General features: G+C 32.2%; 1 protein-coding gene across 1 annotated transcript; it reads right to left on the reverse strand.

Moving 5' to 3' along the window:
- Positions 1 to 12,276: 12,276 nt before the first annotated feature.
- Positions 12,277 to 19,296, reverse strand: LOC106721088 (uridine and thymidine phosphorylase). Its single transcript, XM_014515960.2, has 8 exons — positions 19,251 to 19,296; positions 17,743 to 17,857; positions 16,691 to 16,814; positions 16,319 to 16,471; positions 15,350 to 15,535; positions 14,849 to 14,987; positions 13,522 to 13,715; positions 12,277 to 12,402 (listed from the first exon to the last, which is right to left on the reverse strand). Exons 2-8 carry the CDS (start codon positions 17,841 to 17,843, stop codon positions 12,295 to 12,297), a joined length of 1,005 nt encoding a protein of 334 aa, XP_014371446.2. The 5' UTR covers positions 17,844 to 17,857; positions 19,251 to 19,296; the 3' UTR covers positions 12,277 to 12,294.
- Between the last annotated feature and the right edge of the window lie 914 nt (positions 19,297 to 20,210).

A 20,210-nucleotide genomic window follows, 5' to 3' on the forward strand; every position in this document is an offset into this window, starting at 1 on the left:
ATTTCTTCTTCGATAGTAGCCTCCTCATGACTATTCTCCATCATACGGACTCGTACTAAACCTCTGCATGTGTCTTTTGCCGCTTCAAACTCCAATGCACGAGCCAAAGCATCGACTAATTTTTCAGGGCGAGCTAAAATTAAAGCCCGTCTTGTTTCTTGGTCCCGAAGACCATCTAAAAATGCTTGAATAGCCAAGCGCTCCATCACATTCTCGGGAGTGGCTGGGTATGCGAGGCGAGCTAAACGAACAACATCAGCTTCAAATTCTTGCAGAGTTTCATTTTGTTTTTGAACACGGTTTTTCAATTGAGAATGATATACATGCTCCAGATGACTTTGACCGAATCTCAATTCCAGATGTTTGACTAGAACATTATAATCATCCTGTTCCTTGATGCTAACAGTCTGCAGAATATTCGTGGCCTCTCCACGGAGGGCTAATGTTAATGCCAAAGCTTTTTCGGAATCGGTCCAAGAATTTGCTCTGGACGCTGCTTCAAATTGTCGGTAATAATTACTCCAGCATGTCTTACCGTCGAATTCGGGTACTTTCAAGTGCATCTTCGTCAGTTCTGTATCGATGGCCGAATGCGATGTACTCTGACGTACTGTGTCGTTGTCCTTACATGACTTGTCCTTGGGTTCAGACATCTGAAAAGCCGCTATTTGTAATTTTATGTCAATAATCTGTTGTTCGAATTTTTCAATATCCTTATTAACTTTCTCCTTAAAATTTTTTGATGTCTCCTCCATATCGATAACTTTTTCCGTTAAAATTCTACAAGTTTCTCCAATTTTCTCTACAATTGTACTGACGCCGACAGCGGAAGTAATTTCAAATACGAAAGTGTCCGGATCCTTACCCTCCTCCTCCAACGCGAGACGAAGTTTCCGTCTCAGTTCGCTTTTCTTGCCACTTGCATCGAGATCTCTTTCTTCCAACTCGTTTCTTAACTCTGCCACCTTCAAATCGTTCAATAATAAACTTTTACTCGCCATACCCCACACCTGACACCAATTGTTAAGAAATAAACAAACAGTTCAGTTTTAAAACCTCTATTTCAATTTCTCTACTTTGACAATCAACAAAATCACTGCCATAGCAACACACAATACACGTTACATTAGGAAAGAATCTACTTTTTGATCATTTAGCAGTTAGTTACCAACAAAATAATGATAAAATTAAACATATTAGTATTTTAAAAGATTCAATTTAATAATCTCTTAAATATAATGACAACGATTTGATGATAATCATATAAACAAAAAAGTAATGAGATTGAATGTGGATGGCTATAAAGGTAGAGGAAGACCAAAGAAAGTATGGATGGATTGTGTGAAAGAGGATATGCGTAAGAAGGGGGTAAATTCAGATATGACGGCTGATAGAGATGTATAGAGGAGTAGTACATACTGTGCCGACCCTCCATAGGGATAAGGGCAGGTTGATGATGATGATGACAACGATTTAAATAAATAAATTAAACAATCATGCTATTGTGTAACTACAAAAAACAGTTTTCTACTGACAAAACTCAGCAGACGAATCTTTGGTATTCAAATGTAATGTGTTACGAGGCATTTACTTTACCACAAAAATATAGATCTCAATTCTAAACAGCTATCACATCATTAGTAAACCACACAAACACTTCGATATAAAGATAAACTTCCAGTAACATATTTATTTATATTTATTTATTACCTAAGATATTTTCAATACGAAAAAATATGAGTTTATTCTTCCATCGAAAAAGCTTTCTGGATTATTAAATTATTTTACCGTCCCAATTTTTATTTCATCGTTTATCGAAGTTATCCAATCATCCATATTACGTTACAAAATCGAAACAAACATTAAAAGAAAAATAAAATAAAAAACATTGTGACAGTGTAAATGTCTTACTCAAAGACGTTAAATGTTTGTAAGAGCTGCCCTTACTTTACATTTAGTGTAAGACACATTATGAGCCTGTTAAAGTATCCGTGTGACGACTGTCACTGTAACTTTGTAACTCGTAATTTAAAAATAAAATTTGATCAATGGGCAACTTTTGTGACGTCAAAAGCTGACGTTTACAAACTTTTAATGTCCTTTTAACTTTCGACATCAATCAATACAAAGTTTCACAAAGTTAAAGGAAGTCAATTGAAAACGCAGAAATATATTAGCGGAGTATAACTTTACTTATTTCGTATTTATTACCCAAAATATTACTAGCTGGTTCTCGCGACTTCGGCTATATTATAACTTCGAATGTTTAATTTTAAATAATATTTTTACATTCTTTTGGGGAATCAAATTTTTATGTTAATTTTTTCGACTTCGCACTGTCATGATTTGAAGCTTGGAACGCCTTCTTTCAGAGCCACAAATTTCTACTTTATCTGTAAAAATATTGTTAAAAAATCTCATCTGTTCTTTCTCTGTGTACATTTAAATTGCAAATGTGGTTCATTGTATCGGAAACAAGTGTATAATTTAGTGAAGCCGACAGGTAATTATGTAATCGGTTGAACTCGAGCGTAAATATGCAAGCTACAGGGTGTTTATACTTACAATATTTATATTAGAAACTTTTATCTAATGAATAATTTCCACTGTTTATATTAAACTAGCTTTTACCCGCGACTCCGTCCGGGCGGAATAAAAAAAATGCACATAAGATAAAAAAGTTCCTATGTCCGTCTCCTAGTTCTAAGCTACCTCACCATCAATTTTCAGCTAAATCAGTTCGACCGATCTTGAGTTATAAATAGTGTAACTAACACGGGGACTTTCTTTTATATATATAGATGAGAATTTAAATTGTTTTATTTTATTGTAATTTAATATTCAGCAATAAATATGTATTATTAATGTATGATTATTTATTTGAAGTTTAGGGTACTTTGTGTTAAAACTTCGTGAAATAACAAACCGATGCTTTAATATAAATTAACGTCCAAATTCTTAGAATACCGACTACTTAGTAGTGGGTTCGAATCTGATATTCAACTATCGTCGTAAATAGTTAAAGAAATTTAAAATAAGAAAAAAATAAAACATCACTAAATTGTTTCAATAATCCGCATATTTTTTGAAAAAATAATAATAGTGTAATTTTAGCGTAATATTAATCGTTTTTGTGGAAAAAGGCTTGTAACAAAATCCATTTGAAGCAAATTTTCAAACCCTTTCTAAAGCATTCCTTACGGAATATTTTAGGTAAGTAACAACAAGAAAACAAGAGTACGAGTATTTAGGATGAAATTCAATGAGCTAATTACTGGAACCATTAATTTTCTCTTAAACGTTTTCGACATTTAAATTACGTCTTTTGAAATTAAACTTAAATACTATCCTTTGCTATATGTTATATAAAAATTTAACATTTTTTTAATGATAAGATTTTTTTTGTGACTGAGTAGTCACTGTTTGCCTTGAGGAGGCATTTACAGTTTCACCGGTCTTGAGGTGGCTGGGCGCAGATGGCGCTTAGCCTAAACCTTGTTTAATTAATGATAAGAAGTATGATAACATTATTAGTATTTATATCATAAGTCATGATCTACAGGGTGAAAGAGTAAGAGGATATGCGTAAGAAGCGAGTGAATTCAGATATGACGGCTGATAGAGATATATGGAAAAGTAGAACATACTGTACCGATCCTCCGTAGGAAAAAGGGTAAGGAAAAAATGTTCACAAAATAATTAGAGTCTTGTGTTCCAAACTAAATAAAGGTGGAGGATTCACAAAAATATACTTAATAATATATATTTTCCTCTTTTAAACGGTGGTTTATTAAAAAAGCTATGAAAATTTCAAATAAAATTTTATTTATCACCACTAACAACTCTAGAAAAAAGTCAAGGTAAATAAAAATATGAATGAACAAAGAAATGTTTCATTTAAAACGTTTTTATACGTTTCCATTCAAACGAATACTTCATGATAGTTAAAAATATGAATCACTTTCTATATTTAGATTATGAATTAAAAGAAAAATGTAACTTTTACATTTAATATAATTATACTTGAATATCTGTTATAATTTTAAATTTTAATTTTTTTAATTTTAATTTTAATTTTTTCCTCATAAATGTCCCTGTGGCAGTGATGTAGACAGACTAGGACATCACGGACTGTCATGTCAAAAAAGTGCAGGCCGCTTCTCGAGACATGCCGCACTTAACGATATCGTGCGCCGGTCTCTTGCCAACGTCAACGTGCCAAGTCTTCTTGAACCGACTGGTATTGCCAGAGACGATGGCAAGAGGCCGGACGGTATGAGTTTGATTCCATGGAAGATGGGTCGGGTGCTGGTATGGGATGCAACCTGTTCAGACACACTGGCCCCTTCCCATCTACATGGAACAATCAACAGAGCTGGTGCGGCTTGTGAAGCGGCTGAAAAAGCTAAAGCTTGCAAATACAGGGGTCTGGGCACCGAATACGAATTTGTCCCATTCGGTGTCGAGACCCTTGGTCCGTGGGGTCCTAGCGCTAGAAAGCTTTTTAAGGAAGTAGCAAAAAGGTTAGTCGACATCACAGGAGACCGAAGAGCTGGCAGCTACCTCGGACAAAGAATTAGTTTAGCTATTCAAAGGGGGAATGCTGCCAGTATCTTCGGAACCTTGCCTAAAGGGACTCCTTTTAATGATATATTTTAGCTTTTATATTATATTTAAGATAGTTGATTACATTAAATTAGTTGTATGATTTTAAATGAATTTATTGAAATATACATTTTAATGTACTTTGGATAAAATACCTGAGTCGAACTATAAATAAGTATAAGAAAAACTTAATATAAGAAAATAGCCCTTTATTCTGAAATTATTTCAAATATACACGTGATAAAAAAAATGTCCCTAATCTCAGTGTGCCTCTTGGCATAGGCCTCCTCTAAACATTAGAAGAAATACTTACTAATTATTAAATAAGATTATAAACTTTTATAAAGTTAATATTTATGAAAACATCCATTTATACATTAGCTCTGAATTATAATTCTGTAAACAATGTTTTGAGCGATACAAATATGTATCTCATTAAAATGAAAACATTATAATTTGCTTCTATTTTAATGAGATACAACACTACATATTATGTTGACATGAGCTAATTAATTTATTGGTATGGAGCGGTAGTTATTATTAATTTAATTTTATGAACATTAACGAAGTTATGAACAGTTTTATATCGAAATATCGCCAAAATATAGACAACAATCTTACTTAATATAATAAATGCGAATGTTTAGATGGATGAATGGATGGATGTTTGTTTGAAGGTATCTCCGGAATTGCTCAACGGATCTATGAAATTTGTCACAGATGTAGAACATAATCTAAAAGAAAACATAGGCTACTTATTAAGATTTTTTTATTCCGCGCGAACGGTGTCGCGGGCGTCAGCTAGTATATTTCATAGATATATTTCGGTAGTGAAAACTCACGGATACATTGGCATTGTATCTTCTAACTAAGCAATTGCATTGATTTATGCTCGTATTGAGTCGTCGGCGCCAAGCGTTTGATCAATTACGTTGGACAAATGTTTGTGTAAGTAACTAGATTGGATGGAAAAGGTTCATTTAGATATTTTTTGGCAGACAAATGAGTAACAGTAGCTAATTTTATGTTTATTTTACAACTTTTTGAGAACAAGGATGTTAGCACTGCACTTTGTAAATAAAACACTGTTGAATAACTTAAACCCAATTTATTTAATCTTTGCTTAACATAATGTCTAGAATATAATTCGAAACGATACTGCGTTAACAAAATAGGTCAGCGACATCTACCGAGCAGTTGCGTAAATAAACATAAAAAATAATTGATCGCCGCGTGTAAAACAATACAGCGCCATCTAGTGAGCGAATCGATTTTATTCTTATTTTACATATTTGGACAAAGGATAATAACAAATGTCCCATTTGCTTTACCAGTACTCTACTAAATGTAAAAATGTCCTTCAGTAAAAGAAAAAGATAAATGGTTAAAACAACAATACTATACTAGTATCTTTAAACCAACATTACGTAAGTTCAAACAATATAATGATATGAGTAGTAGAAAAATTGGAGAGAGAATAAACATTGTAAGGACATTGTCCTTTATATTTTGGCAAGAAAAGACTGTAAAAGATAAATCAGAGACAGCAATTTGACGAAAAATGTTTACGTAATATAGTAAACTTAAATGAAGTCTTTTTGCGATGTAATATTACTGGAACTGAATTTTTGATAATTATCCTTTGATAATTAATTAATTAATTTATTTTTTATAATTATTATTATTTTTTTTTTTTTTTAATTAGAGTATCCTGGATGCGGATTGCACAGGACCGATCACTGTGGCGATCTTTGGGGGAGGCCTATGCCCAGCAGTGGGCGTTACGAGACTGAATGGATGGATGGATGGACGTTTGCTCAAGCTTTTGCTGCCTGAAAAAACATGAATTAGAAAAATGTTCCACCAGTTCACGCGTAATACGACCAAGGGAAATAGAAAATAATTTTTATATACAACTAGCAGTTTCCTGCGATTTTGTCCGCGCGAAATTAAAAAATCTAGTAATGAATATATCCTTTGTCACTCGGGGATAGTTAAGCTTCTTAACAGTGAAAGAATTTTTCAAATTTGTTCAGTAGTTTCGAAGCCTATTGAATGCAAACAATCAAATCGTTCTTCTATAAAAGAGGATTTAGAAATGACTACATACAGTTAGAAAGTCGAGTATACATATGAGTAGTGTAATCGAATATGTTAATTCTATGTTTCTTTGTCATATTTACGCTCTTGTATAATTTTATATCTACACAACGTTAAAGTTTACTCAAGTCTTAAAAAGATGACATGATAAAGCTCTTAGCTTGCCTAACGCTTTCATCTTTTAGTTTCAGTTAAACATTTATTTTTATAGTAGAGTTAATTTTAAAGTTAATATCCTATATAGATATGAATACATATTAAGATAGAAAATAAAAAATAAGTATTATTAAATAGATAAATAAATAATGTAAAGGAATTCATTATCTAAAAAAACATACAAACATGTTCTTCAATTTATTCGTGTAACGTAAATTCTTTCCTACATTTCTAACCTTAAAAAAGTTTAACGTCAAAGAAATTTCAATACGTGTATCTGAATAATGATACTCGACAAAAGATTTAATACTTAATTTAATTTTGTTCACCAATTATATTAGCGATTCGTGAAATTCTCATATAATACAGCAATTCAATTGACAGAATTTTTAATTTAACAAGGTATTGAAATACGAGTATTAACAAGATTGCCATCAATTGAATAACGTTGTTAAAGTCTGAATGAAAGTGAGTCTTAATTTTTAACTCTTACCTCTTTCTCACACTAAGGGCGTCTTGCAATCTGCATATCCTGGGTTCGAATCCCGCTATGTGCCAACGTGTTTTTCGATTCTCGATTTACATATGTAAATTTATCGGACGTTCTTACGGTGAAGGAAAACATCGTGATGCAACACTGCACATATCTGCGAAGAAATTTAATGATATGTGTGAAGTCAAACAGCCAATCAATAACTTAGGGTAGGCTCCAAGCCCCTCAGTGGGGACATAATATAGTTGCTAATGATAACTAAAAATTTATTGTAAATTTTTTAATAAACAAGTAAAATCTTTTTATTTTTAAGTGACCACAACCCCAGTTAGGTTGTGAATATATACAACTATAGTCCTATAACCACGTAACCAATGTTACTCCCCAGCTCTTCCCACGACCCTCTTTATTACACTTGCCAACATTGTTGCTTACATTGTTACATTTTATTACTCTTTAGAAATTCAACCTTAACTTCTTAATAATAAAACATAATTTTACATGACAGGATGTGTAACAGTTCCTTAGTAAAACGACATAAATGTTAAACGTAATGCTCATTATGTCTTAAGTCTCTGTTAGAATTGTACTTTTTGAATAAGAATGCATCACGTGAGCCTTACATCTAAACTAGTTGTCGCCGGCGACTCCGTCCGCGCGAAATTAATAAAAAAAAACTTAATTAGTAGCCTATGTGTTCTTCCAAACTATTTTCTATATTTGTGCCAAATTTTATCGATATCCGCTAAGCGGTAAGTCTAAGGTATCCGCTAAGTGGTAAAAACAATGATAATAATGTGCCTGACGTTAAACTCTGTGGTTTGACCTTGAATAGAGTTTACCTGTTTAAATACTTAGGGCAAATCATTACCACTGATCTCAAAGACGATTGTGACATAGAGAGGGAGCGAAGGGCGTTGTCTGTGAGGGCCAATATGATCGCTCGCAGGTTTGCCCGATGCTCCAAAGAAGTGAAAATCACTTTGTTTAGAGCTTACTGCACGAGCTTCTATGCGAGCAGCCTGTGGGCGACATACAAGCAAAAGTCCTACAACGACCTTCGCGTTCAATATAATAATGCCTTCAGGGTGCTGATGGGACTGCCTCGGTTCTGTAGCGCATCAGCGATGTTTGCAGAAGCCCGCGTCGACTGCTTTTATGCCACAATGCGCAAAAGATGCGCATCCCTGGTGCGCAGGGTGCGAGCCAGTCCCAACAGCATACTTAGCTTAATAGCAAGTAGGCTAGATTGTAAATATATTAATCACAGCCTAAAGCTGCATGTGGCGCTTGGTGTATAGTTAGCTTATTGTATTGTTACTAACATAGTTCGTAAGTATCCTACTAACTAAATAATGAGCTTGTATCTGTGGCTTGAAATAAAGATTATTATTATTATTATTATTAAGCCGTTCATATCTTCAAACAAATATCCATTCATCTATCCATCTAAATATTAGCATTTATAATATTAGTAAGATTTTAATTATCCCTAGATTTGAAGCGCATTTTAATAATATCCATGGGCAGCTGTCACTTCGCTCTTTCATCGAATATAAGCCGCTTATTTGCTACCTTACACTAAAAAAATAGAACGTATATTCTTTACTGTGTCTACTCCGTTGTGTTATCAATTGTAGCTTTTGGTGTCTACGTTTTTAGTTTTTTAATGTCTTATGCATTTCCATCGATTAACCGGATAAGTAATGCTTACCAAGCAGGATAACTGAGGCTTATCCGACAGGAAACGGATCCGGACAAACCGGATTACCCGGTGCCATTTGTAGCATTAATTGAAGCCGGTTTTTAGTCTTTTCTTTTTGTAACTTCATATTTTTACAATCTAACTAGTGTCGATATAAAAGAAAAATAGATCTGTACTTTATCCGTGAAAACTAGTAAATATATAGGTACTGTCGAACATGGATAAGCGTCTAGCTAGAGTCATTATAAGGTTCCGACCACCTCCACCAGGTTGTCCACATCCATCAACGAGAAACTCAAGTCAATAATAGTCAAGAATAGTCCTTAGAAGGTATATTTAGTTTTTTTTTTGTTTTTTTAATTTGATTCTGTTGATCCTTTTCCTTCATTTTATCCATAAAGAGTTCCTTTTAGAATATGTGTGACTATTTTGCTTTATGACATAAAATTTATCTCCGAAATAAACATAGACGAAATCGTATTGCAAATAAATGGAATAAATACGAGCAATAGACATTCTTGGTGTTAAAATACAAAATTACTAAATACAATGGTAACCACCGATTCCACAGTAAGTTAACACAAACATCCCAAACTTCAATCAAGTCCATAAATATCAGCCTTTAAATTATGTGCAGTAAGTCTACGTTTATTGCTTAATCACAACAAAACGATCAAAGTATATCTGTCGGTTCTTTGATGTTGGAATATCGCAGAAATAAATATTGAATTCATAAAAGGAAATGTTGCGAATATAATTTTACAACTTTGGAACTTTACCCAAAAAGTGATTGTCATACCTCGGTTGTGTTAGTTGATTTTAAGGATAGATAAAAGCACAATTAAATATATAGGTATATTTAAAGGAAGGCTTTAACTTGTGGATAATGTAGGAAATTGCGTGTTAGCGAATACTTAAAACTTTTGATTTAGAATAATTATAATTTTCGTGCCCACGCGGAACATTAATGGGCCCTACGCAAGAGTATATAACTCATTTTTTTCTTGAATAAAATAAATTTTTGTGATTTTCGAACACTACTAAAACAACATTTTAATAATTCTTAAATCAAAATAATGAGATTTTGAATGGAATAATCAAAACATAGGAATACTTTTTTTTGTCATTAAGGTAGACTGAGATTATCCTCCTGAAAAATCGCATTTTTTGTGTTACGACTGTATTCGTAGGAGCTATCGAAATTAAGGCAAAAATTATTGTACATAAAATTTACATTAAAATTCAAAGCAAGCTTGTAAACTACTAGCACGCTCCAAATATTAATATTATTCCATTTTTCTGGAAGTATATTGCTGTGGTATTTTTTGCTCAAAGCGTCATATAAATAACAATTATAATACTACAGTATGAATATTTAGAATAGTATACTAGGTTTAAAAGATTTTTTTCTAATACATACTAGATATATCTTTCACAAAAATAGTTGTATCAATGTGTCAATGTTGATTGAAACACCGTCTCTCTTAAAAAAATATTAATCTATTTAACAGTTAAATATTAAATATTTTTTTAATATGTAAATATTAAAATTCAAATCATTTAATGTACTTAATTTACCTTATATACTACGTTTAAAATACAATTTTATAGCATAAAATGTCTAAAGATTCATTTACAGGTACATCGTATCCCTGGCCTTAGGGTTGCCAGGTTGCCAAACCTACTAGCCGGACAGACCAGCCAGTTTAGCCGGACATTGGGGTAGAAAGGTCGGACACCCTATATTATTTAGGATTTTGCCTCAGTATTAATAGGTACACTCTCGTTTGGGAAATGTAAAAAGCCTAACAAAAGCCGGAAAACCATTTATTTTGGCCGGACACGCAATCAAAAAACCTACCTATGTCCGGCTTTATCCGGACGCATGTCAACGCTACCTGGCCTTATACCACCCACGTGTTGTCGAAAGACAGTTAAACTTACATTTTATTTAATAATAGTCATCCATTTAAGAGAACAAATTAAGTGTAACTGTAACCCATTTTTCATCTCATGAGATTAGGAGGTTAAATTTTACAACAAAAATTAACCTAAAATTTTAAATACTTACCAATCATTGTCAGAAGCACATTCTGAACACATTTAAACGCACTACCGTACACTAATAAATTACCGTAAAACTCAAAAGAAATCTCACCATAAAAAACAGCTAATCTCACGCGATTAGCAGAAACTCACATGCACTGTACTCCACAAAAAAGTATACCATTCTTTTATTTCTATACGAATTATCACAATTTTACTGTCATTAAAAATAACTTCAATTTTTGGATAAAACTAAAGGAGTTTTAATAAAGAAAATTGACTATTTCATAACAATAGGTTACTTCCGTAGCGGCGTAGACGTTCACCCTCTACAACGCGCTGCTACGAACTGACGTAGCATGTATATTTGGAGGGAAATGTTTTGCGCATTCAACCCGGAGTCTGGGCAATGTGAAGTCGAACGAACCAATGTAACATTAAAAATTAATCTTGTTTAATATAATGTGATACAATTTTTTAAATACACGCAAAATATTTTATCATGTTGAATTTTTACATGCGTATTTTTATGGCTGTTTTATTTCTTCATCATTTTAAACTTATTCTTTAAAAGTAAAAAAAATACATTAATGGTTTTTCAAGACTGTTCTAGAGAACACATAAGAGCCTTAAAGTGTCGGAAAAATAATAACTTATGAATTAAGATGGTAAAATATCCAGCATCGTAAAGTAATAGCATTGTTTTATATCTCTAATTTTTTCAATTAATAAAGAGAGCAGACCTACCATGGGTTTCTAAGACCAAAGCCACCGTTTAAAAATATTGTTATATCTGTTTTGTTAAAGATAATGAGAGGAATGATGTTTTATACTGAGATTTAGGTTTCAGAAACCAACAATTAAGTAATTAAGTTAAAAATTCTTCGTTGATTACATTTATCTCTATATCTATCTTTTTTAGTTTCAATAGATAGTATGTTAAGTAGAGGATAATGTAATTGTGCTTCAAAAAAATTAAAAATAAAAGTTTTTAAAACATCGCCGTATTTTTTAATTTAATTTTTTAACTTAATCTTAGTGTTCGATTGATAGATAAGAATAATGGAAAAAAATTATAGGCATAAAGATGTTCTATAATAAAAGGTTTTTATTATTAATAATTTTATTATACATATATATTCTAAAGGATAGAACGGTATAAAATGTGACGTTAAATATTTTCGTTCAATTATTTAATCAGAAGCAGATTGTTTTCGTAATATTTGGCGATGTATCTTCCGACTAGAATCATAGGACGTTCTTGAAATTTTAATAACAACTCCTTGTCTGGTGTTACCTGAAAAAAAATATATTTCTTAGATAGAAGTTAAATTTAGATGTAAATTAAGTAAGTACTAAAAATGATCATCGCTATTATCGTCTTGCTTTTTCCATATAGAGGGATGGCACAGTAAGTACTATTATAAATTAGATGTGTGTAAATCTTATATAGACTTGAACTCAACGGGTTGTAGCGCAACAATTAAATTTGCAGCTCAAAGCTATAACTATGCAAGTCGACAAGCTGCGAGCCAGGCAGCGATTCGTAGAGCTACCAATCATGTGTTCGGGGCTCATTAAAACAGACCGCGCGCTTTACATCTCATTCTGCCAGGTGACTCACAGCTCACAGCTCGAATCGCAAATCATAACTCAATGCTCAATGCAAATAACTCAATCATAACAAATTGGTCTACGAATCGGTTCACTGATCTGCTTCACACGTGTGAACCGTGAGCTGATCTGCAAGCCATCAGTTTTAGTTGAGTTACCCATGATTATTCTAAATACTACACCAGCACTATTATTATGCATGATTTTTTTTAGTATCCGATCCCTTAAACAGACCACAGTTATCACGAATCTGATAGATATCTTGAGTAATATATTCTCTATTAATAAAACTATACATATATCCTTATCGTACGCCTTTCTTTAGTATTCATTCAACTACCCCTTCAATAATTGAAAATGCGTTCAAAAAAGTTGTAAATTCTATAGCGTATCACACATTTAACAAAGTAAAGGCAAAACTGCGTCCGTGCTCAGTAAATTTATTACTTTGAAACATCTGTTGTTGATTTATTAGAGTTCGTAATAGCGATAGATGTAGAACACCGTTCTGGAGTTACGACGAATTGTGTCAACGAATAGCTTAAATAAATTGATTTTATGTGCATTACAGGCTTACATATTGCAGTACTGACATACGTATTTATTGGTACGGAACATTTATAGGCCATCGGAATTTTAAAGGCAATAATTGTTCCGGAATAAATGACCACTTTTATATTTTATTATGCTTCATGTGTAATATAACAATATTATACATTAAGCACTCTATTTATTGGTATAGTTTTTAACCATTAAGTTATTAATTTCTAGTACCATGAATAACTTTATTATATAACTTTACCTGGTCACCATTCAACCTATCCAGTAAAGTAACACAGACGTCCGCAGCGCGCACTCCCGCTTCTCTAGTCATCGCGGAAAAGGCGGTGGCCTCCATCTCAATATTTCTCACGCCCAGCGCTGAAAGCTTGCGAAGGAATGCCAGCTTGTCATCCTCTGTATAATCACAGAACGGACCGTCTAACCGCGCTTGACCTATTACATACAAAACTATACTGTCGAAGAGTTTCAACATCTCCCTGGACTTATCTCATTCACATTTTTATCGAAGAGTTTGTAATGTTAATATACTACGAGATTTTTTTCACACTAGTCACTTAACTTTGAGTCTCTTATTAAATTATTGAATTTATTAATGACTGAAAATATTCGTCCTTAATTAATTCGAACCGCCTTTTAAATTATTTAAGCCGTGTTGTTTTTGATTGCATTGGAATATTAATTAAAACTGTGCAGTCATAATAATTTCAATGAATTTCATGTTTTAAAAGACAAAATTAAATACTACGGTATTGCGTTTGAATAAAAATTTAATTTTTAAAAATTTATAACAAACCTACAACATGGTGAAAGTAAGAAAAAATTGAATTAATCTTTGAAGTCAGTCAATTAAATAAATGTCTAAAACAACGGACGATCTTTGGTACAGACTCTTCAATATTATCCGGAGAGAGAATAGAATTTTTATATTTTCAGTAGCTCGATGCTGCCGTCATCGAATGGTTTAGATTAGTAATATTCAACAATAATGTCTTGAAATCTAACCTGCATTCGATTATTTTATTAAACCAGTGGCCCTAGCACGAATATTTGTGACAATCACCTTCGTATCGTCATCGTTAATTATGTCAAAATTAGTATGATATTTTTGGTGTACTTTACGCCCAATAAGGGTTTTGCGCTGCACAAATTTTAATAAAATTTTTGTCGATAACGACACAATGGCGAATGTCAAAAAAAATCATGCTAGGCCCACAGGTCTAGAACTCAGTTTTGCAAAGAACAATTGTAAAATACGAATTATATTTTTTTCACATTTTAGCAAAACATCCAAATAAACTACATAACGTTTTGCTTAAATAATTACCTCCTCTATTATAAACTTGTAACACGATAGATTTGTATATGAAAACATAATTGAAGATTTACATTGTCAAAACACATGCCATTCAGAAAGCACAAGCCTACCCTAACTTAGGAATGACTTAGGCTGGAGTCCACGAAACACAATTACAGCGAAAACATCAACTCTCTTATTCTCTTATAAAAAATCAAAGATAATATGTTTTGTACATCTTTCTGCAGTAAAATCTCACTTTATATGTTACCTCTATAGAAATCATCAGCAGCCATAGTTCCTCCACTGTACGTGTTGAAACCATCTCCCTCAGTCACCATAGACATGAGTTCTTGTATCAATCTTTTGTCGAAAACAGAAGGTAACTTGCGAATCTCACCTAAAACTGGCTGGAAATTTTCATACAATCACGATCATTATCGACGTCAAATATTATTACAAAACAAAAGGTAAAATAAAACATACAGATAAATTAAGAACCTCCTTCGTTCTGAAGTCCTTAATAAGTTAACTAAAAATGTTGATTTTTTCTTGTGATTGTAAATAAAATTGAATTTAGGTTGTTATTATGTTTTCTAATATAAAAATAAACAGATCATTGACCATATTGTCAATCGAAGAAGTAGTGATAAAATTTTGTATTTTACTTGTTTCAGAATAACATAAGGATATAAGCTTCTCTAAGAACAGCTGAAAACAGATCTACAAAGCAGAAAGTTGTAAGTATACTTTTAAAAGTAATAAAACTTACAAGGTCATATATCTTCTCCAAAGTACCATTAAGACCCCAGGATGATATGACGATGGAACCCGGAGGAATTTTCAGACCTCCGCTCGTTCCTATTCTGAAGATTATAGGATTCTTCACTTTCGCGTAGTACAAGACTTTTAATATTTCCTGTAGGAGTATCGTCATTGAAGATATTCCAATACCATGCTGAAAGAAAAATGTTTTGTGAAATTATGAAACTTTAAATTAGGAGATGTAATTATTGGTCTCAGAAAGACCATATTGTTATTTCTGTTTTGTGAAATATAATGAGAGGGATAATGGCATGCTTTATACATGGATTTTGATCTCAGAAACCAACAATAAGTCGCTTAATAACCAATCAAACTTTATGGCAAACATTACGTGTTTGACAAATTATTTTATAGCTTCAATTGACGTTTTTGTCTGTCCTATTAAACAATGAGGATATCGGAACCAGTGAGAGAGGCGCTGCTATCGCGTAGAAAATATATACATAACAAACATAACAACTTCAGTACGAAAAGGACCTTGCGATACGGTTTTAAAATTAATAATAGCTAGTGAGGTATCATAATTTAACTTGACTTACGTCCACCGAGTCATCCTTGTTGGTCTATAAACAGAGAAACGTTATAAACGTTTCAAATGTTAAACGTATTAAAGTAAAGTGATACAGTATTTGTAAAATCTAATATGTAAAATTCTCGTGTCACAGTTTTCGTTCCCGTACTCCTCCGAAACGGCTTGACCGATTCTCATGAAATTTTGTGAGCATATTCAGTAGGTCTGAGAATCGGCCAACATCTATTTTTCATTTTCTTTTAACTGCTCGCGGACGGAGTCGCGGGCGACAGCTAGTAATTATATATCTATGAAAGTGTGTGTGCTGGTATTTTCGAGTTTTAGAGAAAAAGGTACAGTTTATTTATGGTTTTTCAAGTTAGAATTGAAACAAAGTGTACTTACATTAATTGAAATGACCGGTCCCACTTTATACATCGCATATCTATGCGAGTGTTTGCTCAAATTCTTTGCTTCGAAATCTTTTATATTTAATACTTTAGCCATATGTTTAGCGAATTCCTTCATACGATATTTTGTACCGCCCATGCATACGAACTGTAATTTAAAAAAGGTACACAAGGTAAAACGAAAAAATTATGAAAAATAAAACTATTTTCTTTTGGGTATAGGACGTTGACTTTCGTATAGGTGTGCTTTCTTTCTCCTTTTCTTTCTTTCAGAAATCTCTTACCAAGTCTAATCTTTTACTAAATCTGAATTATGTTTGAACAGTGGGCGACAACCAATAATTAAAATGAAATTAAATTCACATACTTTAACATCCCCAAACATAGCCTTTAAGTCGTAAGTGGCTGTATCTAGTCCGAGGTGGTAGATAAAGTCTTGATGCATTTTCATCAGATTTTTATTTGTTAGACGAATCGATCCGTCTTCATTCCTTAAAAAAAAACAATACAGGTGATTTTAAAAAATATAGTTAAAATTATAGAAGTAATAAAGTACCAAATTAAACAATAAATTATTTGTAAAATAATTTCTCCTAGTTTAAGGAATACTATATTTCAAAAATGTTCATTTTGTTGACTCTTTCTTTGGAGACGTAACAATATGTATGGGAATGTGCACATTCTTATTTGAAACGCAATATAAAACTTATTTGAAATGTTTCGTTTGACTTCGATTTATTTCTAACTAGCTTTTACCCGCGACTCCGTCCGCGCGGAATAAAAAAAAAATAGAAAACGGGGTAAAAATTATCCTATGTCCGTTTCCTGGTTCTAAGCTAGCCGTTCTTGAGTTATAAATAGTGTAACTAACACGACTTTCTTTTATATATATAGATAAAAGCACTGAATTGCTTTTTCGTTTTTATTGTCATAATAGTATACATTATAACATACTTTAGTTTCTAAATTACCAATAAACGAAATTGATTTTGGCTGAAGCTTGTCAGTGGACGGGCCAATCTTATTACTTTGGCAAACATTTGCTCAAACTGATTGATCAAATATGTGACGATCTCGACTCTACAGCCTGATGGTTTAGTTAAACGAAGAGGACCTTGCATGTACTTCGAAAATACATACGTAAAGATAACTAGAAGCATAAAGGGTATTATTTGTTAAGTTATTATGAAGCTTAAAATCAACCGAATTTGGTATGTAAATATTTCGCATTATTTTATGGGTTTAAAGTTTAATACAATGATAGTCAAACTTAAAAACTTTTTAGATTCTTCCTCTGTACAATTACAAAGTTTTCAGTCGAAATTATACAAAAGTTTGGAAGAAAATACTAACTGATATGTTTGTTTAGTGCTACATATACTACTACAGTATTACTGTGCATTAACCTTACATACTTACTTTGGATATTGCGCTTTCGAATGCCATTTGCTGATACAATTATCATAGTGATGTTCCCAACCATCTTTAGTTGGTAATATGTAATCACAGTCACACTTCATCTCGTTTCTAACTCCTGAAAATATTTTTCATAATAAATTCCAATTTTTATTTCACTTTACTCTTAAGGCTACTATACACGGACAGATTCAAGCAGCTTACTATATGTCCCCACCGATAGACTAGGAGTTAAGTTAGGGCCATAGTCAACCAAGCTGGCACGATGTTTTCCGTCGTCGTAAGAATGTCGGATAGATGTACATTTGTAAATCGAAGATCGAAAAACACATTTGTACATTACGGGATTCAAATCCAGGAGCTGAAGATTACAAGTCAAGTGCTTAACCTCTGAGCCATCGACGCTCTTAGTTTCCAATCGCCGCTTAAAATTGCATACGTCATACGCCGACCGTATCGCCCCTTATACTTTAAAAATCGAGAAATATAACATATTATTATTGGGAAATGTCATTGTAAATACAATATTCAACCTCAAGTGACACGCAAATTTAAATGTCCATTCTTACATGAGCCTCTGTTTTGTCTTTGTTAAGTAAACATTATTTGGTCTAATTTGAACCTATGTACTAATTGAAATGGCTAACGAAAAGTATTTGAAGTTATCTATCCCATATCTTTTAATCTGGGCATTTAAGTAAGTACAACCATTCCATTTGTAACAGTTAAAGTTGATTTCAACCAAGTTTCACACTTCAAATGCCCTTGATTTATATATTAAATTATTCATACTAGCATAACATGTTGATAAGATTAGATGTATAACACGCTTGAAACCAATAAGCTGATGTTACCAGTAACATTTCAACATGAGTTGAACAAAACGATAAAAGTTATTTGTCTAATCGTGGGTTTCTGAGACAAAAATCTAAGTTTAAAACATATTCTTATCTCTGTTTTTTGTCAATGTTATGTTTTATTCAGAGGTTTTGGTCTCGGAAACCAATCGTTAATGTTTATTTTCTACAGTCTGTTTATCTGACTTTTTCATATCGTGTCTCTCATCTCTATTTTTTTTCAAATTTCAAAGAATTAAAAGGATAACAATTTATTTTTTATTCCGATTTATTTTTGAACCCAGGTCGCTTTATTGGTAGTCTATACTAAACATTAGGCTATTCAATGAATTACTATGTATATATTAATAATATAGTATTAAGTAATATTCGTAATTATCTTGGGTCCCCAAACAATTGTTTTAACCTTTAGCAAACATTTTAACCTTGTAAACTAGATTCCACTACGAAAGATTATAACCCAAATTACGCACGTCCGTAAAAATACAATAAAATTTAAAAATATATGCATTTAAAGAAGTCCCTTTTATAATCCCTTAACGCATTATAAATAAGAGCGAAAGTTTCAAAGGATAGAATCTTTTATGGAAAAAGATCCTGAACTTTATAAATTATCCACCGGTAACATTAATTAAAAATAACAACAATACATACCTGATTTTCTAAAACTAATCAACCGTTCCAAAACACAACAATTCAATAAACAAACAATAATTTAAAAACAAACAAAAGAATAGCGAAAAAAATGAATTCAATTTCTACTTAGATCAATAAAGAAACATTTTATAATTGATGTTATTTTTTACTAGAATATAAACTAAATGAACTTTAAAAATAATAGAAGTTTAAAAATATACATATATTTGAACTGAGTTGACGCATAAAATTAGTCTAATTTTTTTTATTAATATAACATTATAAAACTTAATTTAATAATAGGATATTATTAGAAACAAGCACAACAACCGATATTCTAATGTACACTGCGAGATTACATCATTTGTAACTCATAGTTTTGCTAGTTTCACACGAGGGCAGAATTAAGAGGTAGAGCAGTACGACAGTGCGGTATTGCTATTGTTTAATCCGGCTACACAAAAAACATTTGATTAAGCGATATGTTTAATAGAAAGGACCAAAATGGATATTATTCGACAATAATATCCAACATATTACGTGCCTGCCACGTATTTATTTCTATACATTTTAACACATTTTTACGATTCTGTCACTCTAAATAATGTTAATCAAATGTTACTTTGTCTACGGGTTCAGTACTGTTTTGACTGTAACTGTGCGTTCAACCAATAGTAGTACTGCACTTTGTACTGCTCTATTATTCTGCACAGGTGGTAAAATTGCGTAGAAGATAAGAGTCCAGTTCCTTTTATTAGGTTCCCTGACATACATACAACAGTAGCGTCAGCTAAACAAATCAATTATTTTATAAACAACATCAAAATAACGTTTTATAGCAAATATTATGAGATTCCTTTCAAGTTATAATTTGTTTAATTTTAATATTCTAGCGACAAGTCTATTTGTTAAGGTCAATTACATCAAGTGTAATTATGTACAGGTCGCAATAAGTTCTTAGAAATACATTTAAGTTGA

Source organism: Papilio machaon, chromosome 25, assembly GCF_912999745.1.
Source record: "Papilio machaon chromosome 25, ilPapMach1.1, whole genome shotgun sequence".
Lineage (NCBI taxonomy): Eukaryota > Metazoa > Arthropoda > Insecta > Lepidoptera > Papilionidae > Papilio > Papilio machaon.